This window comes from Nycticebus coucang, chromosome 5 (genome assembly GCF_027406575.1).
Source record: "Nycticebus coucang isolate mNycCou1 chromosome 5, mNycCou1.pri, whole genome shotgun sequence".
In the NCBI taxonomy this organism is placed as follows: domain Eukaryota; kingdom Metazoa; phylum Chordata; class Mammalia; order Primates; family Lorisidae; genus Nycticebus; species Nycticebus coucang.
Window position 1 is genome coordinate 122,822,858 of NC_069784.1, and position 21,679 is coordinate 122,844,536.

The 21,679-nt window shown below is 37.5% G+C and overlaps 1 protein-coding gene and 1 non-coding gene across 10 annotated transcripts in view; one reads left to right on the forward strand and one right to left on the reverse strand.

Annotated features, from left to right (window-relative positions):
• ADGB (androglobin) overlaps window positions 1-17,251 on the forward strand; it is a 167,674-nt gene extending 150,423 nt beyond the window's left edge. For 8 of the 9 annotated variants that reach the window (XM_053591390.1, XM_053591391.1, XM_053591394.1 and 5 more), the window contains 6 exons: window positions 214-390; window positions 1,117-1,219; window positions 3,677-3,892; window positions 7,307-7,397; window positions 10,876-11,059; window positions 15,404-17,251. In XM_053591390.1, coding sequence (XP_053447365.1) covers window positions 214-390; window positions 1,117-1,219; window positions 3,677-3,892; window positions 7,307-7,397; window positions 10,876-11,059; window positions 15,404-15,589 — 957 coding nt within the window. In that variant the 3' untranslated portion in view covers window positions 15,590-17,251. The remainder of the gene's footprint in view (window positions 1-213; window positions 391-1,116; window positions 1,220-3,676; window positions 3,893-7,306; window positions 7,398-10,875; window positions 11,060-15,403) is intronic. The other variant, XM_053591399.1, reaches the window with a different exon arrangement.
• LOC128586869 (U6 spliceosomal RNA) lies at window positions 16,625-16,731 on the reverse strand. Its single transcript, XR_008380328.1, has one exon. It is a non-coding gene; the product is annotated as a U6 spliceosomal RNA (small nuclear RNA).
• Window positions 17,252-21,679: the final 4,428 nt, after the last annotated feature.

The window sequence follows — 21,679 nt, forward strand, 5'->3', positions numbered from 1 at the left end:
ATCCATTCCTCAGTGGATAGACATTTACATTTCCTTTCTTGTGTTATTATGAAAAAGACTGTAATGGACATTCTGGTACAAGTCTTTTGTGAACGCAAGTTTTCAGTTCTCTTGGGTAAAACAGCTAACAGTAAACTTACATATCAGAAGGTAAAAGCTAGACCCTTCTGAGAGGAAACCTCCTACCCAAAGGCTTCTATTTTATTTTATCAGACATCCACTGTGCACTCGCAACAAGAAGACCCAAATAAACCCTACTGGACTTTGAGGCTAGTCACCGAACACAGTGAATCTGAACTATTAGAAGTAAAAAAAGATACAGAGCGAGCGGACGAAATCCGAGCCATGAAGCAAGCCTGGGAAACAACAGAGCCAGGAAGAGCCACCAAGGTCACCTGCCTTAGATACACTGTCAGTTGTTACTTTTCATGCTTAGGGAAGGTCTGAGAAAACAGTCATGCTGGTCAAACTTCATAGTCTTTCCTTTAGAAATGGTATCTAGAATTTTATCAGACATTGAGTGACCAAAAGTTAAAGGCCCACATTTGGAAACGACGTGAAATGTTCCCCTCCTGATAATCACAACTAAGTACGTGATAGCGCCACTTACAGACCCAAAGTGTGAGCTACCTCGCTCTTTTACATAGCCCTGTGTCCACATCCTCCCATAACACCCCAAGTAAGAAAGCATGCAAATGTATAAGGTGTGCTTTCCTGTACTTTAGACAGCTTGGATAGGTATTTTTCAAATACTATTAATATAAAAGGCATGTGCTGCCCCCTTGTGGAATTTTCCTGCCTAGTCGCCCGTCCCTGAAACTGATAGATACGCACCCTGAGAACAGTTAAGGGCTTCGTATTCCAGCTCAGCCTTACTGGGGCAGATGAGAAAGGTTCAGGAGCAGGTGAATCTGTGGTCGCATGCCCAGTGTGTGTGTTGTGGAGGGTTCTGAATTTGAATTTATTTGATAATAAAGGAGGGCTGGCCTGGCTCAAACTGCCCTGTTAATTCCCACTTTCCCGTTTCCCTCGAGACTGAGCACCATTAACACGCTGTTGCCTCTGCTGCTTGCCGGTTTTCAGAAGCGTGAAAGGCAGCTAATGTGTGTTCTTTAGGCTTCTCAGGCTCGTTTGCGTTACCTCAGCCGGTTCATTCAGAAGACACCTGATGTTGAGGCTTTGCCGGTGTCTGAAAGCCAAATTAAACCCGCGGAGGAAGGTCAGTGAATTCTGCCCCGGCCGCTGCAGGGCAGAGACAGACTTGAACCTCTTGAAAACGAGTGGGTCTTGCTTGGTGAAAGGAAACATTTCGGGATCTCTTTTCTTCAGGATTGTAAAAGTCACGCAATTTCAAATAACTGTGTGAACCGCACTTAAATTCTCAAATCCCTCAAGTCACCTTCACTCATTGTCACTTTTAGGTCCTGCCTTCCTCCCCACCCCCACAAGGAAATATGAAAGCAGAGACGAAGGTGCAAGCTAGTTGGCAGGCGGCGGTGGGGATATGAAGGCAGGCCTACTGCTATAATTCTGGCACCTCTCTCAACAGTAACAAGAAGAATCATCATAATAAAACTAACTTAGTTTATTAAGTAATTGCCTTGGGCCCGGCACTATGCTTTATATTAATTATTTCACTTAATGGCACATCAACCCTCCCAAGTATATAATATTTCCAGTTTACCAATAAAACAACAGCACAAAGGGTGTCAATAATTTCTTAAGTTTACAAGATATCCAGAGACAGAGCCAGCCTGCAGACAGGCCCTATCAGACCCTAGCATCTAGCAACAGCCACTTGGCTGCTCCATCTGTAACAACACTGGGCTGTCCAGGGAGGCTGAGGACGTCCACAGCCCAAATCATGTGTCCCCATTTTTATAGCTTCAGGAATGTAATCCAGTAATTGTTACACAAATCATGTCCCTTAACTTTTCAGAGGAGCAGTGTGAACAGCAGGCATCACCCTAACACTATTACCCTGGGTGGGGCACTGTGCAAAGCATTGCGGGTTTATTATCTCACTGTAACCCACAGCACCTGCGGGGGAGACCATACTATTCCCATTTCACAGTCATTCATCTAGAAAGTGACAAAGTTAGGATTCAAAATATGTCTAACTCCTAAAGCACCGACTCCTCTAATAGTTAGAATTAATGTAACATTAGCAAAAAGGGGAATAAGATTAAGTTCTTTTTTTGGCTATAGAGTTTACCATTTAAAAATAATTGTATTAACAGTTGCAAAAAAGTTAAACTGACATTAAAACTGACACACAAACAAAACTTTATTCAAGACTATTGTAATGGCAAAGAGATTAAAGTCAGCTCTCAACACAGCAGGGACAAGTGGGGATTTATGGCCAATAAGGCAGGAGAGGGAATGGATGGAAAATTACCAAGAGGAACTTGACTGGACAATAAGGGTGGGTGGATGCCGCAAAACTGGCTTTACAGGACGCCTTACTGAAAGGGGGTCAACAGGCCAAGGGCAGGGCCTAGTGAAAAACAGGACTCAAAGGGGTCTGACCTTGTCCTCAAACAAACACACAGTAAAGGCACAAGTCTTTCTAGGTGAAGCTTATTGGCATCTGAAAACGTTCGGTAGCCACTGTTCAGATCAAGTGTTCTTACCTCACCCCACAAGTCCTCCTCTTTTGTTACCAACTCACTTCCTCCCTCGGGGTAATCACTACTCCAACCTCTATCACCTGCTGGAGAAATGGTGCCTATTCTTGCACTTGACCAATTTAGACTCATATGTACTTCCTGTGTCTCACTATTTGTTTTTTTTCTCTCTTCTTGTGTCCGGAAAGTAAACCGTGTTTTATCAAAATTTTATTTTACCTAGGTAAAATAAATTTCTTTATTTTTAGGTAAAAATTATTTTTACCTAAAATTTATTTTACCAAATTATCGGAATACATTTTATTTTCACCTCTTTTTTTCTCATCAGTCTTACTCTAGTGGGTGCATAAATTTTAATGCTTTTAAAGAACCAACTCTAGACTACCAAGTGTCTGCCTTTTATTTCAATATTTCATGCTCTTCAGCACTACCTTATTACCTTTCAGTCAATGCGGAATGTAACATACATTTGATCACCTGCATTCGATAAATAGGGAAATAATGTCTGTATAACGTGGAAGTCCTGGGAGGCTTTACGCACTTTTTCTGGGGATGGTAGGAATAGATTATTTAAAGGAAAAACCTTCCAGTTCTATAGCTTTACAAGCAAAATCCTCTCTCAACAATACAATTGTATTGTTTTAATACAATTTTGGATAAGTGCCTGCACACAGGGGCCCCTCCCCAAGAAGGAGACCCTATCCATGCAGGAACCGTTGTCAGCATAGGGCTGGTTGCCCTTTCTCCAAGGCCCACCTCAGTGGCAGCCCCAATCGCTCGTCAATATCATTTCCATTCATATTATCTTGGCTCCTAAAAGCCTCTCTCATTATGTGAAGTTTTAGTATCCTGACCCAGCTTCCAAACACACTGCCCGCCTGGGCCACTTACATCGCCCTCTGAGGTACCAAGGACTGTTTTTCTGTGCTCTGGTTAAAAGCTAAAAAGCTTTAGTCGCCGGCTCCAAATTTGTGCCCCATCTGTGTTACCTGTTGCGTGTGACCTTGTAGAATTCAAGTTTTTTCAGTAACGCACATGTCATGTTGTAGTTGAAGCACCTGCAAGTGCCGCAAAAGAACCAGAGGCAAAGAATTCTGTGAGTTCAGAGAGCAAAGAGATGGCAATGACAGGGACTATGGTGTGGAAGAAGTGGCAAATGTCCAAGGGCTTGAAGGATCTGGCAAAACCCGTGAGCAGTGACAGTGGAGGAGCGTCCCCGGTGGGCAACGAAGAGCGGGAACCCAGCTCCCGCAAGGAAAACGCCAGTAAGTATTGCTCTCCTTAGTCACATAAACACGTACTTTCAAATAAAAACTCTGGAAAAGATTTTTACTTAAACATAGGTGATGGCCAGGGCTACAAAAATAGAAAAATACAGAATTTGGATTCGTAGGTCTTCATTTTACTTATCAGAACTGGTAATTTGTTCTTCACTGTGTTAATTGTTTTCTTTGCAGTGCAGAGGTTTTTAGTTTGACACAATCCCACATGTACTATTTTCGCTTTTGTTATTTGTGCTTTTGGGGTCATATCCAAGAAATCATTCCCCAGACCAATATCATGGAGCATTTCCCATATGTTTTCTTCTAGTAGTTTTACAGTTTCAGATCTTATGTTTAAATATTTAATCCATTTTTAGTTGATTCTTGCATAAAAGGTAAGGTAAAGGTCCATTTTCATTCTTTTGTACATGGACATCCAGTTTTCCTAAGACCATTTATTGAAGAGACTGTTTATTCCCCCTGGTGTGTTCCTGGCTTCCTTGTTGAAAGTGAATTGACTGTAAGTGTGTGAGTTCATTTCTGGGCTTTCTGTCCTATTCTTTTGTTAGAGGCCTCTATCCTTAGCCATTACCATGCTTTTTCAATTATTATATCTTTGTAATGTAGTTTGAAATCACGTAGTGTGATGCCTTCACACATGATGTGATGACCTTTTTCGGTCAAGATTTCTTTGACTATTTGGGGTGCTTTGTGGTTCCATATAAATTGTAGAAGGATCTTTTATATTTCTCTGAAAAATGACATTGGAATTTTGATAGGGATTTCATTGAATCTATAGATTCCGTTGAGTATTATGGATATTTTAACAATATTAATGCTACTATTCTATGTTCCTGGGATATATTTCCATTTATTTGTGTCATCTTCAATTTCTCCTATCAATGTTTTGTCCAAGGCCACACCAACCTCCACCTATGCAAGCCCCACTGCGCTAACTTGTGGCTAACAAGGTAATCTTTAAATTGAGAAAATGGAACATAATCATGACTCTTAAGTCCACACCAGGCCAAGGGCAGTCACAGTGCAGACTTCATGTTTCTCACACCCACAGGCCTGTGGTACGAAGCGCAGTGCAGCTTGTGTCCCAGTTTCAGTTCACCTCGTCCTCATTTCTTCACATCTTTGACCATCAATTTATTCAGACAGTTTCATTATAATCAATATAATTGTGAAGAGATAGACTTATAGGAAATAGCGGAGAACTTGCAGGCCTTCTGATTTCAAGACCATTCTTTTTTAAGCACCAAAGGAGGCAAGAAAAACTTCATTTTTGTCTGCTGTGCCCCTTTTAATGAAAAGATCTTTTATGTAAAACTTAGATTCTGTCAAAAGGCCACACTTATGAATCAGGGTGTTGGCTGGCCTGGAGGCTATAGGAGAAAGGATTTGTTTCCTTCTCCAGTTTCTAGAGCCACCTTACACCTTGGCTGTGCCCCCTTTCTCACAGCAATGGCCTGCAGGGGAGCACCTTCAAACCTCTCTCTCTTTCTCATTCACAATAGTATCAATAATAAAGGCTTGGAAATAAATATATATTTTGAAAACTATAAAGCATCACCAAAGGAAATCTTAGAAGATCTAAATGAACAGTCTATGCTTTAAACTAGAAGACCCAGTGTGTTTCAGGTAGTAATCTTCCACATAATGATCTATAAATTCAGTGTCATTTCTATCAAAATCATATAAGACATTTTATAAAATTTGGTGAGCTTATTCCAAAACATATGAAAATTCAAAGAACCCAGAATAGCCAAAATAATTTTGAAAAAACAAAAACAAATAGGAGGAAAACTTCTTCAACATGATAAAGAATTTTCAACCAAAAACACTATACCTAACATACTTGATGGTGAGGAACTAGAAGCTTTACCACTAAGATCAGAAACAAGCAAAAGATGTCCTCTTTCCTTTTCAACATTGGACTGAAAGCCCTAGCAAATGCAATAAAACAAGAAAAGGAAATTAAAGATATACTGTTTAGGAAGGAAGGCATAAAACTCACTTTGTTTGTAAATATTGTGGTTGTCTGTGTAAAAAATGTCTTTCTCTGATGAGGAATGCTGACAATGGGAGAGTCTATGCACATGTGGGGAAAGAGGCTTATGGGATACCCCTGTACCTTTCTCTCAATTTTACCATGAACCTAAAACTGCTCTTAAAAATAAAGTCTTTCTTGCTTATACATTTGAATTCTCTGTGGATTCTGGTTATTAAACCTCAAGGTTTCCTGTGAAACTTAGAAATGTAGAATATAATTGTCTTAATACAATAACTAAGAAAATGCCAGGAAGGCTATGTTAACCAGTGTGATGAAAATGTGTCAAACTGTTTATAAAACCAGTGTATGGTGCCCCACGATCGCATTAATGTACATAGCTATGATTTAATATTAATAAAAAACATAAAAAAATAAAATAAAGTCTTTTAAAAAAGAATAATTGAGGAGATTTTTACTTTGTGATTTCAAAATTGATTATGACGTTAACAATAATGATCAAAACACTATGGTTTGAAAATTTCTTTAAAAATCAAATATAATTTTACCAAATGATCCTGCAATATTCTCCTACATAAATAAAATGTCCGGAACAAACACATCTATAGAGGTGTAACTAGAGTGATGGTTGCCCAGAGTTTGTGGTGGAAACAGGGACTTTAAAGTATGTGAGAGATCTTATTTGGATGATGGAAATGTTTCAGAATTGGATTTTACTGATGGTCACGTAACTTGGTAAATTTGCTAATAAGGATTAAATTTGATCCTTAAAATGTTGAATTTAATGATATTCAAATTATGCATCAAGAAGTTTGTTTGTTTTTAAGAATAAAAAGTGATCTGGAAAAACGGAAAGGTTAATATCCTAGTCTCTAAAGTCTCTTAAATCTGTTCTTTTGGGCTCTATGGATAGAAGGCTGATGTTAATTTTATTTTACCTTTTATATATTGCCTACTTCACTGGAATAAAAATTTCTAGGAGGTAAAACACTGTCTTTAGTATTTCAGTATATTTATGGTTTTTACATATTTATATCCCAACCACCATTAGAGCTTAGTATAACTTTCATACGCAGCCGAAGATCTGTAACTACTGGACCATTTAACTTGTTTGTAATGAAATTTTATAACTTAAAGTAAGACTTCTTTTTGTTTTCTCATTCATGTAACTGTAATTAGAATAATATTTTGTTAATCTTCTAATAGGGTATATTGATTTTGTCATCCTCTTCATTTAACTAAAAGTGTAATAACATTCAGTAGTTATTAAATGAGGCATGTTCAATTAATCAATTTTTTTTAACAAAAAGGAAAATTTTCAATTGAAATGAGATATAACAGTTAAGTCATTGCTAATTTTTTTTGAAATCCTACATCTTTTTTGTTTTTTTTTTAAACAGTGTCTTACTCACGATCCCCAACTACTTTGGAAGCATCTTCACAACTTATTCAAAAAGTACGACAATCTTTGGATTTAAGTCAATTTATACGGTAAGTTTTAATAAGCATGATTAACACAGACAACTGTGTTTATAAAATTTTGGACATATTGTGAATAGGAAGTGGCTAAGCAACTGAAGATTTGAAAATAAGTGTGTTTCAATTGTTAGAAGTACAAAATTTTCCATCTCAAATTTAGCAAATATTTTAGCAAATCACTCATAATAGCATTTAAATCAGGGGTCCCCAACCTTTAGGGTTTTCTGGGCCACACTGAAAGTAGACCTGTTCTGGGCCACACATTAAATATACAAACACTAACAAAAGCTGATGAGGAAAAAAAAAAAAAAAAAAAGGTCCTTGCATAATTTTCACGATAACCAATACCACAGATAACTAAAAAGAGTCCTCACATAATAATCCTAATTATGCAGCAGCCCATTCAAAAAGTCTTTTAAAATCATTGAGCAGATCCTAAGTTTGTGATCGCTAATATAGAAAATGTACATATCTAAGTAATATGCAACTTTTTTGATATTTTTATTGTAAAAGTAAAAGAAAACTGGACACATAAAACTAATGGGATATTTGACATTGTATTTGAGAAACCAATCCGTCAATATCTAGTTCGATGGAAGTAGTTACAATTCTCAGTGAGTTCTCGTAATGCTCATCAGATATTTTGGTTCCAATTTTACTCTTAATATGCTTCTTTCTTGAAAATAGTTGCTTGCAAATGTAGGTGCTGCCAAAGAGCAATGAATCAAGGGTGGCACTTGTGGCTCAAAGGATAGGGCACTGACCTCATATGCTGGAGGTGGCGGGTTCAAGCCCAGCCCTGGTGAAAAACTGCAAAAAAAAAAAGCAATGACTCAAATAAGGCATCATGGTAAAGTGAAGAATATTTGCCTCTGGGAAGATAGGACTTATAAAAGTTCAATGAAGAGACATGGTCAATTTTTTCCTTGAGTGTCAGACTGCAGCTCTACCATTCCATTTGAAAATCAGCAAGTAACATATTTATATCGACTGAAAATGGAGTTACAAAGGTACTAAAACATTGATTATTCTCCCAGCAATCTTGAAATCAGTTTTCAAATTTTTTAATCAAATTGAAAGGCAAAGCTGAATATCTTTTTACTGTTCACAGGATTGTGTTTAGCCAATGTGTTAACAGGTATAAAATTGTTTGCCTAAATTTGAGCTTGCCATAATTTCCCTTTCATTTGGAATACCTTTATGGTTTGAAACATTGTATTAATAAGTTGGCTTTTCACTTTGAAGATATAGATTTTACTAATTTATATGAGCATTTAAGTCCACTAAAAATGCTAAATCTGTAAGCCAGTTTCCGTTGTCAAGTTCTGGCACAAATTTGGGTTTTGATACCATAAATGACTTGATAACATGTCACAAATCATAAAATCTTTTCAACGTTTGGCCTCAACTTAGCCATATTACTTCTGAAAAGTAAATTATGTCACCATAGCATCAATACTTTTAAGGACTTTCTGGAACTGGTAATGGTCCAATCCCTTAGCCCTTAGGAAATACACAATCTTAATGACGATTTGCATGATATTATTCACTTTGAAAGCTTTGTGCATACATTTCCTTGATGTACGATGCAATAGTACTTTAACAAACCTGAGTTTGGGAGTGGCAATTGCATCGTCTTCTATCAATTTTACATGTTCTCTCTTTTACTTACCATTGCCAAGGCACTATCAGTAACTACACCAGATATGTTGACAACAGACAAGGAAAATCACTTTAACTTTTTTTTTTTTTTTTTTACTGCTTTGTAGAAATCTCTTGAATTAGTTGTGCATTTTAATGGCAATAAAGAAGCCCTTTCTTCAGGGACATTATGTTTGTCATCAATACCGCTAATAAAAATGGCAAGTTGAGTCTCATTTCTACCATCATTGTTGTCATCTATCACCAAAGTATGAAATTTAAAATCAGCAGCTTTATTCTCCAAACTTCTTTCTGTGGATTTTCTTCGATTCTCCTTGCTATGGTCTGGCGAGACAAACTGATTTTAGAAATAGCCCCCTTTTTTTCAGAATAAATTATATCTGTCATGCTTTCCGAACATTGCTTAATAAACTCACCATCTGTAAATGATTCTGATTTTCTTGCTATAAAATATGCTACTACAAAGCTAGCTTTTACAGTGGAATCTGAGTTGTAAATTTAAAAAAAGAATTGTTGATAGGAGAGACTTTTTTCAGTTCTGCTATTTTGTTCTTGTAACACAGTCCTTCATATGTATTGAATTTGGCTACGTGTTTTTGAAGATCGTACCTTTTCAAATTATAGCCCTTGAGAACTTGCACAAATTCCCTACAATTAAGCAGAGTGCCTTACTGTTTGTCTCAACAGAAAAGGAGCAATCTGTACACTTTCCATTGAACAATCTCCTTTCTTCTATAATTTTTTTTTTTGAGAGTTCAGTTTTCTTTTGAGACATTGTAGAAGCCATTCTGGGATTGAAAAAGTTATAACAGATAAGAGACTATATTTATAATGAAAATTAATTTATAGGAAAATAGAAAACAAGGTCCAGGACCTTCCACATCTTTGTTGCCAATACATGATAAGGCGGAGGGCAGGTTGTAAAGTGTGGCTCTGTGCGAGACACTGCGGAGGTGTGAAAGTACCTTAAAAATCCAATAAAAATGCCCACCTACCCTAAATAATGTTAAATGCCTAATGTTGCAATGGTAGATTGACAATCACTGCCTCACCACGTCACCACAAGCACATGTGACATCTGATGGTTTCAGTGAGAATGTCTGTGCTTGGAAGATAGCACACTGCAAGTCACACAATGCCATAAAACTGAAGCTGCACATGGGTGCAAATAGTGAGAGTGTAGGTATGAAAAAATGACATTGTGACACAATGTTGTTGTCTACAGAGTTCATGGTTGAGAACCACACAAAGAATCTCCATCAAAGAAATTGTTAAAAACCTCATAATATTTTAAGTAACTTTAAAATTTTGTGTTGGGCCATGTGCATAGCCATCCTGGGCCTCCTGCGGCCTGCAGGCCAAGGGTTGGACACCCCTGATTTAAATGGTTCTGTAAAGATTTAACTTGAAAACTGATTAAAGTGAGTTGAGCTACAGGAAATTTCCATCATACCTTTTGCCATTATTTAATTAGATTTATTTTTTCAGCAAATTAAAGGACAGGATTAGTAGAGAGACAGCTACTCATATTATAGGTTTGAAAAAATTGTCGAAATTATTTGGCTACGTAAATTCAAAAGGAAAAACCTAAAAAATTCTCATATTTTTTGAACATCAATTCCACAATTACCTCACCAATGGTGAATGCATATTTACTGATATTCTACAAAATAGATTTTCCTACAAAAAGTGGTGACTCAGTAAATGGAACATAGCACATCTAGAACATAATCATTTATTCTTTCTATTCCTAATGTTTGATGTGATGAAAGTTTATCCCAGAGTTCTCAGATATTTTATGTCTCTCTTGTGATGATTTTATATCAAGGAAATCAGATAAGGAGCCTCGGTTGCAAACAGAGGAACTGAATCAGCAGCAGGCAATGCAAAAGGCCGAAGAAGTTCACCAGTTTCGCGAGTACAGGACCAGACTTCTCAGCATTAGAGACATTGACCAAGATGAACGGTTGAAGTTAAAGGACGAAATCCTGGACATGTATGGGGAAATGCGGGTGAGGCTTAAAATACATACACAGATCATGGCTGACAAATCCTATGTAATATTGAAAAAGAAATCACAGAATCTTAAAGCATGTGTGTAGAAGAGAAACATTTGTGTCTATAATTCACAACTTCTCGGAAAACATTGAAAACTGATAATACACGTCTCATTTCACTTACTCCCCCAAATCCCCCTGAAATGCAGCATTGGGAATCTGTCCTCAAAAATGGGAAGGGTAGGAGAGAAGACAATAACCAAATTATTTGTGAGACTGGAAAATACCTGGATGAAGGCCACATTAACAGATGTGAGACAGCCATACCCTGCACTGGCAGTGAACACTTGACCATCAAGCCCACTTGCTCTACGGAATCCCTGTAGAATCCCCACAAGTCTCAGCCATTTGTCCCATCAGGTTTTTTAGGAAGTGAATGTGAAGTGGGGGGAAGATGAAATAGCCTTGTTTGGTTGAAAGCTATTTAATAATTACAGACACCCACCTCAACTTTCTGCAGGCAGGTACCTGTCACCCCTCCACCCGGGCAGAAGAATAGAGGTGCTTTATTTAGACATGGCCAAAAAAAAAAATTTTTTTTTAAAGGAAAGAAAATAAAAGGGACTCCTGTACTGTGGAAGACCAAACTTAATTGAAAATAGGAGTATCATATCAGAAATGGAAATTTTGATAAATGTATATGCATGACTCCTCACTATGAAAGATGAGGATTTATCTTTTCTTCCTTTTCCCTAACACACACACATATACACTGCCAAAGACACTGAAGCCTGCAGACTTTCCAACCATTTTAGCCACAGCAATGCTGAGTTCTCTATGTCCTTTCCAGCATTGCCCATGTGAGAAATATGCCAGTTTGACACCTCTTGGTGTTTGCCCAACAGGCACCTGAAATCAGAACTCTCCAAGTCCAAATCCCCTCTGTCCCATTTCCACAAGAACATGGCACTCCACAAAGATTGTCCATCTTAGTCAATAGAAACTGCACTCTTTTAGTTGCTTAGGAGACATCTCGGACTCCTTCCAGATGAACCATTATCAAAATCTCTCAACTTTACCTTGACAACATATCTCCAACATGACCATTTCTCACTATCTCTGTCCCCACCACTCTAGTCCAAAGCACCCCTGTTCTCCGCTTAGAAGATGGCTACAGTCCACTAACTGACCTCACTGCTTCCATCTTTGCTCCTCTGCAACGTGATCTCTGCTCCACCCCCAAAACAATTGTACTAATCAGGATAAACATAACAGTAACCCCAGTGTCACAGCAGCTTAACATAGCGTTTGGCAAACTTGTTGTCTAGATAGTAAATATTTATAACAACTTTTCCATTGTTAACACAAAATCAAAGATAATATCTAAAAGAATGGGATAATATCTAAATAAACAAAACTGTACTTAGAAAAATTGGCAACAAGGTAGATTAGCTTCATGGGCCTTAGTTTGCCAACCCTTGGCTTAAAAAAGAAGAGACTTTCTTTCCATTCTAGCTATATGTCCAATGCAGTTCATAGGGTGTCCTTCTTACCATATTTATTAAGATACCCACACTGATGGAGGTTCCATATAGACACATCTATACACGATTATTATTATAGAGGAAGAGAATGTGGTGAATTGTATGTTAACTGTTACTATTTCTGCTTAGAAATGAAAAGTTCATTTTTACTTATATTTCACCAGCCAAAGCAAGTCATATGGTCAAGTACAACTTCTAAGAAGGATCCAACCTTGGTGATACCTTGATTTGAACTTGCAGCATCAAGAAGCGTGAAGCAATACATTTTTATTGTTTAAGGCACACAGTTTGTAGGACTTTGTTAAAGCAGTCGTAGCAATAGAGAGGGCAATGCTACCATCTATCTGGAAGATAACTGAGGATATTTTATGAATGACACTAATGGTTATTATAGTACATCTTTCAAGTGAATGATGGGATCATTTCACTTCTCCAAAGGCTTCATATTTCACTAAGAAAAAAAGCCAGCATCTTGATCATGACCTCTAGCACTCCATGCAGTTGAGCACCCACTGCCCTCGGATTTTCCTCTGCCATTCTGCCTCCTTTGCTCCTTTTGCTTTTGCCAAAGTGGCTTCACCTGTCCACTAACAGCCAGGCACAATCCCACCTCTTTGTGACCTTATTCCTATCTCTTCCTAGAATAACTTTTCTCTAGAGAGCCAAGTAGTTTACACTTTCATTTTATGAAATCTCTTATTTATTGCTACTCGTTAGAGAGATCTTCACTAGCTATCCTTTCAGAATTAGCACCTTCGTCACCTATATGGTTGTGCCTGGCCTTATTTTTCTTTAAAACTCTTATCCTACGTGTATACTCACTTACTGGTTTAATATTAAAATATAAGCATGTTACACATTTGTGTATGTATATGTAGCACACCTAATATACTATGCATGAATTTTTAATCTGTCTCTACTGAACTATAGACTGTATATTGTGAACAGGGACTTTGCTTTGGTTCACTCTTGTGTTGCCAGAGCCTGGGAGGGATGTTTGCTTCACAAAAGTTTATTTAATAAGTGAATCAGTAAATCAATGGATAAATATTAAAATTCCATAAGTTCAATTTATCACAAAGGAAATAATTTTTTTTAATTTTTTTTAAAGTTTTTTTTTAGAGACAAAGTCTCACTTTATTGCCCTCGGTATAGCATCACAGCTCACAGCAACCTCCAACTCCTGGGCTTAGGCAATTCCTTTGCCTCAGCCTCCCAGGTAACTGGGACTACAGGCGCCCACCATAACGCCCAGCTGTTTTTTTTGTTGTTGTTGTTGCAGTTTGGCTGGGGCTGGGTTTGAACCCACCACCCTCGGCATATGGGGCCAGCATCCTACCAGCTGAGCCACAGGTGCCGCCCCTTTGTTTCTTTGTTTGTTTTAGTCTACATTGTATTTTTTTTTTTTTTTGAGACAGAGTCTCACTTTGTCACCCACAGTAGAGTACTATGGTATCACAGCTCACAACAACCTTCAGCTCGTGGGCTTAGGCGATTCTCTTGCCTCAGCCTCAAGAGTAGCTGGGACTATAGGTGCCCACCATAACACCTGGCTATATGTTTTCTGTGTTTAATAGATAAGCAAATGCAGCAGATAGAGATGGGGAAAATAGTATTAAGTGGGACAGTTTTGAATTCAGACTCCTTTCATTTAAGTATGAGGTACAAACACTCTAGTTTTGATTAAAACCTATTTAAGAGAAACATCTTTCTTATAAAAAGGAGAATGTGTATGTCTCATACCCATTCCTCAAGGGATTACTAATATCTATTAAACTTACTTTACATAAAACCCTCTCCCTGTCTCTCTCGTTTTAATATGTGGTTTTATCATCTTACCCTTGTGAATTGGTTTATTGGATCCAATTTTATTGTGGTAGATACAGTACTTTTCTTTCATCAAAAGCTTTGAGAAGTCTGATTCTGACATTCAGCCATTCCAATATCTAAATAAAATCATTCCACTTGCAAAAACATGGAAAATTTCTTAAAGAATTCAAGGTCATTTCTAGAGGGCTCTCTTCAGGCTAGCACCCATTCATTAATCTTTATTCTTTGATTATATCATATTTGAAATAGTAAACAGTCAATGTGACAACTTCCACATTGAGAGGTGAAGGAGGACAGGAGACATCAGCACTGGTGACTGGCAAGGGGTTGCTAGTGAGTTAGGAAGAAGATGAAGAGGGTGTGATGCCAGGAAGCCACATGAAGGGAATGTGGTTAAGCAAGAATAGAACCAAGACGTGATCATGGATTTAGCTACATTTAGGTCATCGGGTCCTTGAGGAGTACAGTTTTATTGGAATGGTAAGAATGAAGTCAAATTAACAGCAAAAAAGATAAGCAGTAGATTAGGTGATGCTATTTGGAAATTCTTTAGGAGCAACTTAGATACGTTTTGTCAGGGCTAAAATACTTGTGGGAACGAATTAATAATTTATGGAGCACAGTTACTCTACGAGAGACATTGGGCTTAATATTTTATATTAGTTATATTTGAACTCATCTAAAGAAGAGTTCCTTTAGCCAAAATCCCCACTTACTTCTTTCTTTACGTTTCTCTTTATTTTTCTCTTACCAGTGCTTTTGTTTACCAGGCTGTGTTTAAATACCATGCACCCTTTGTGGTTATATATAACACGTTTGTATATTGGTAAGCATTTGATACCATAACCAAATTTTCGTCTTTCATAATTTCCCACACAAATCTATTGGCATAAGGAAAGGGTACAGAGGGTTGCATTTGCTTTTTTTCTAGGACCACAAACATTTGTCAGTAGAACTTATTTGTCTGGGGTTTTGCTTTGGGCAGGATTCCTTAGATGAAGCCCGACAGAAGATCTTCAATATCCGGGAAGAGTACAGGAACAAACTGCTGGAAGCTGAGCGCCTGAGGTTGGAAGCCCTGGCCGCTCAGGAAGCTGCCATTAAGGCCGAGACAGAAAAGAAGATCCTGGCTGCTGAAGCGCAGAAAAAAAAGAAAGGAAAAAAAAAATAACCAGGCGATGCCCAATACAACACTTCTTCTGGAAAGCAAAGAAGATATTTTGAATATCACTAGTTGCCTGTTGACAAGAATAAGATATTAGCCAACTGAAAAAAGAAGCTTTTCTGTCTTAGAAATGTGTATTTTCTATATTTGAATGATAACTTGTTAGTTTTTCGCAGAAAGATAATATTTGAAGCCAGTAGAGTAATGTTCTAATTTCAATAAAATTGTTACCATGTACTTAGAATGTAATAAAATCTGTGACATACTCTGAATTGCCTGCATTTTTAATTAGAAGTCAAACAAGATCATAAATGAGTCTACAGGTTTGTTTTTGAAAAAACTCAGCAGTAGCAACAGTTATTATAGAAGACATTTTGTCTTACACTTTAAAGGTTTTAAAACATTAATAAATATGTTGATACATATGCTTTAAAATGGATGCCACCCCCCGTTTTAAGCTGAATGTCAGTAAACAATTGAGTATGAACTATTCTGGTTCAGTCCACCCAAAGTGTTCCTCCATTTGCTTTTGTCTTCTAACAGTGTTCCCTTACTTTGAAGCCTACTCTTGGGGATATTTCTGAGAGTTTCAAGTAGAATTTTGTAGATTGTAGGGTCATGTGGTAGTTTTTTGGGTTTTCATCAGTGTCAATCACATAGACCTAAATGCTGAACTAATAGTGCCAACTTGTCTGCATTTAGACCACAGCTAACACTCCTCTTCATGGAAATTTTTTGTCATACAGTTTTGCTAGCAATTTATCTAAGTTTTGTTTTGTTTTTTAGGAGGGGATATGTATATATGTGTATGTGTTTGATTTGCTATCACAATTGGATTTATAGTTTCAGGAAGAGTTTTATGGACAATCAAAACTATGATGCCACCATTATTCTACCACTGGAAGTGTGTTATTGATTTCTAATTTTACTTGCTTATAAATAACGACTATATGGTCGTTAGAAGTTTTACTTTTCAAAATTTTGTAAATGTTAGGCTTTTCTTAAATTAACAAAATTTGATCTTTTTTTTTTAAAGTGCTTAAAAATATGGAACGCTTCACGAATTTGTGTGTCATCCTTGCACAGGGGCCATGCTAATCTTCTCTGTATCGTTCCAATTTTAGTATATGTGCTGCTGAAGTGAGCACCAGAATTTAATCTTTTATGTGGTTTCACAGAAAATTATATATAAATTTTCCAAGTTTATTTTAGTTTAATATAGTACTTGTTTAGTTACTTCATATTTTTATTTAGTTTTAATTCATTTGTCACTTCACTTGTCTGGTGATCTGACAGGTATGTGGTAGAATTCAACTATATTTTTTCCTTAAACTCTCTTGTATTTTGAGTATGCTTCCAGCTGTGCTATAATTCAAGAATATATTAAGCTAAAAGTAATGAAAAGGTCAACTAGCTTTGCTCAACTAAATTTAAAGATGATTATCTTACTTGATAAAAAGTTAACACCTCAAAATTTAGGGCAAACATGCCTTTTCTTTATCATCACAAGATGACTATTGCAGCTCCAATGAAGACATGTCCAAGAGTATTCACAGCAGCACAATTGTAATATCAAAAAACTGTAGAAAACTCAAATTTCCATTTATGGGGCAATAGTACATCAACATCTTGTGGTATTTTTTATATGATGGAATACTATGAATATGCTCTGTAACATGGATGACTTTAATAAATATTTTATACATTTAATATTTCCTACCTAGGAAAATTTATCTTTGGTGTTTAAAAGTTATGATAATGGTTACATTTGGAGAGTGAACCATATCAGGGATTGGGGACATATCAGCAATCATAAGGGGATAGCGAGGATGCTGATCATAATCTAATTATTGATATGAATAATTATGGCATAAGCTGCTTACTTTGTGAAAATTTATTGATTGGTATGCATCTTATTTACCCTCTTTGTATGTGCTATCTTTCAGTAGAAAGCTTCAACCAATTGGAAAGTTAGACAGAAAAATATTACTAAAATTAAAAACTCAATAAACAAGTTTAACAGCAGACTATACAAGTTGAAGAGAGAATTATGAACCTGAAAGGTCATCAAAAAGTAGTTAACTGATGAAACACATCAACCTATATATCAAATGAAAGATTAAACTTAAATGTTAATGGGTTAGAGGATTAATCTTGTAATTAAAAGACAAACTTATAACATGATTAAAGAAAACCTTAATATATGATTTCATTTCTAAAATTGAGAGATAAAGAAAGGTTGAAAGAGAATAATATAAAAATATATACCTTAGAAACAGTAGGTGAAAAAAAGCTGCTATTAAGCTGGGATAGCAAGGAGGGAAACCCCAAAAGAAATCAAAATACCCACTGAGTTTATAAAATGGAGTTTTGGGTTTAGAGAGATGAGACATCTAGAATTCACAGCAAAGAATGTCAAAACAAAGTCATAGACAAACAGATCTAAAGATGTGCAAATTCATAGACAAACAGATCTAAAGATGTGCAAAGTTTTTTGTACACATCTTTAACTGTGTATTAATGAGTGAGATAAATGATGATAATACCTGAGTTAGAGAAACATTTATAAGGAGCAGGCTTAGTACTATCTCCACAGTTCACGTAGGGCTTGGAAGAGGTTTGTCCTTCCAAAAAAATGGAAAGACTTTCTGACACACCAGGGAACCAGTTAAGTCTTCAGAAGGTTATTGCTCTCTAGCCTTCCAGTAAAGCTATTTTACACCCACTCAGCAGAGCTTTAAAGCAAGCCTTGAAAAGACTGAACCATTACCAACCACTTAACTGTACCACAAAACAAATCCAAAGATATGTTTAAAGGAATGCCAAAAGAATAATAATAATAATGATACAAAAATGAAAAATCAAAGAAAACAACAATAGATAATGTTAAACTCACAATGTCTGGCATCCAATCAAAATTTATGAGGCAAATAAGGTGAGGAACCTAACATAAAGAAGAGAAAAACAAATTAGTAGAAACTGTCTGAAAAATTATTCAGATGACAAAATTAGTAGACAAGGCAGTTAAAAGACCTATAATGGACTACATATGTTCTAGAAGACAGAGAAAGAATGAACAAGAAAAACTAGGAGAGGAGATAGAACAGAACTATATCAACTGCTAGGAATAAAAATTAAATAGCTAAAGAAATTTAATTCCATCACAGGGTGGGATTTAAAACAGGTTATTAATAGTTAACCAGAGGAAAAAAAAAATTCTGAGTTTGAAAAGACATAGGAATAGAAACTACAGAAGTTAAACACACAGGAAAAAGAAAAAGAGACCAAAACCAATTCAACAGCAAACCAGTGAGCTATGGGGGTAACCTTAAGTTGCTCAACATATTAGTAGTTAAAGAACAAGAAAAAGTATAGGGAGAATAAAATAATTTTGAGAAATAGCCAAAATTCTTCCAAATTTGATGAAAATTATAAACACTCCAAAAAACTCAACCAACTCCAAGAACAACAAATATAAAGTAAAACATGCCATGAAACATGATAACCAACTTGATGGAAACCAATTACAAGGAGAATAATCTTAAAAACATCCCAAGAAAAAAAAATCCATTAAATCCAGAGCAATAATAGTCAAAATGGCATCAGAATTTTTTACCGAAAAATACGCACGATAGAAGACAAAAGAATAACATTTTAAGTAATGAAAAATATGAAGTAACAAAGTAATGAAAAAGTCAACCTAGAACTTTAAACCCAGTAAAATTACTGTTTAGAAATAATAAGCAAAGTAAGTATCTTATTTAGAAAAACAAAATTAGATAAAATTAATAATTTTATGATCTTCACTGCAAAGTCTTAAATCTATTGCTTTAAGCAAAAGAACAGTTATGCGAGATGAAAATTTGAATCTGCACGGGTAATGAATATCACCAGTATTATTAAATATATGACCAAATATACAATCAATTTTTCTCATTAAAAAAAAAATCTTTTGAAAATGTAATTGACAGGGGGTGGAGACAAGATGGCTGGCTGAAGTCAGCTTTCCACAGAAGCTCCCATCCAGAAGGAGAGTTAAAGGACAGAAATTTAGCAAGTAACCTGGTGGATTAGAGCTGCACCAAGAGAGAAGGTTGAAGAACGCACATCAACCCCCCTGAGGCAAGCTGCAACTCCAAGGATACAAACAAAAGGTACAAAATCCATCACCAAGTGGACGGGAGTCCCCTCCCACATAAGAATAGCTCGGAGTGTCCCACAAACAAATGAGCAGAGTTCAAAGGTCCTCCCACTACACCCCACAGGAGAGACCCTCTAAAAACTGGACCTACATCCCCTACTAGGGTGCCACGGCGTCCTCCTGCCAGGCATAAAACTGTATAAAACTGTACATATTGTCTACCTGCAATTCTGAGCTCCCAGCCCTCCCCTCCACTCTCACTCTGAGGTCTGGAGGCCTGTCCCCCAGGAGTCCAGATTCTTGGGTGATTTCTCGAGGGATGTGGACAGTGCCTAAACTGCAGCTGGTCAGTGTAAACTCTGGGGCACAGGAGTGAGGAGAGGAGAGTGGGCTGAGAGGAAACCACACCAGAGCAGCGGTGCCCCGAGGTGCAGAGCAGCAGCCATCTTTTGGCAGCAATAGGGGTCAGTCCCGGGTATTCTGAAGCCACACCCCGTCTCTCCCTGGGCAACCAGAGGAGGCCAGGCATCTACTCAAGTGGAAATCACTGTGGAACAGATCTGAGATGGAAATGCAAGCCCCATGAGTAAAGGGTTTGCCTGAAGTGGTACCGGCCCGGGTGGAGTGCAGGGACTAGAAATGCATGCGCAGAGCCGGGAAGTTCCCAGGGTGGGGCTGACCCAAAAGACCACTTTACTGAGCCTAAGATGCACCCGGCCCTCAGGGGATCGTCAGCCTATAGACAAAGGAACACAGGAGGCTAGAACTGACAGGTAACCAAATACAAACCTGCAGGAGCAAAGACACAACCTGAAGCACAGGCTCTGGGAACTCAAAACAGATTCTCTTCTGCAGGGGAATTTAGCAGGGACAGAAACAAATTCCCACAAAGTTGTTCTGTTCTGTCAGTAACATCAATCAAGTGTAGGGCTGGAACTGAGTGAACACCCCCCCAGCCTCCATCAAGAACCCTAGGTTGTCAGGCCTCACCTCCCCCTGCTAGATAGAGGCAGAGCGCAGCGGCCTGGCTGAGCAGAAATAGATTTCCTTGTGATTCAGGGAGATGCAAACCCCTGGAGTATCTGTTCACTACAGGCAACTCGGTCAAAGCCCTGTGGGACTATCAGTGACTGGCTGTGACAGAGGTGCAATGTGGGGAAGGAGGCATCAACCTTCTCAGACTGATCTATTTGCTGGTTGGGTCCTCCTGACTCCACGGAGCACCAGAGCAAGCCATATCAGAGTAATCACCAGACCCCTGTGATCCAGTTGCCAGAGACCTTTTAAACTCTCCCACCTGAGACAGGTGCTGACTGAAACAATTGATTTAGACTTGTGAACTGAGCCAATCACCCAAGGACTATCCAAGTGGTGCCCTGGGTGTGTGGTTGTAGGAAGGTTTGATTTCCCTTTTCCAATTGTTGCCTGTGAGGGGTAGGGAGACTTAATTGGTGGTATTTCTCCACAGCTGAGACTTCAACCTAGAGTAACTGTTTCACTAGGGTCAAACAGAGACCAGCTGAAAACAAGACATAACCACTTAGCCCCACCACACCAAACAGGTCCCCAGTTTCTCAGGCCATAGCACTGTACAGTTCCTCAACAAAGCTCCGGGGGAAAAAATCAAACAGTATAAAACAATCATGGGGAGGAATCAGCAGAAAAACTCTTGTAACATGAATAACTGGAATAGATCAACCCGCCCAAGGAAAGATATGGCAGATGTAACTGAAGATCCCATTCATAAGCAGCTGACCGAGATGTCAGAAATCGAATTCAGAATTTGGATTGCAAACAAGATTAATAAAATGGAGGAAAATTTGGAATTAGAAATTTGAGGAACAATTCAAAAGTCAGAATTAGAAATTCGAGGAGAAATTCAAAAGTTGTCTCAAGAATTTAATGAATTTAAAGACAAAACCACCAAAGATTTTGAGACACTGAAGTAAAAATTT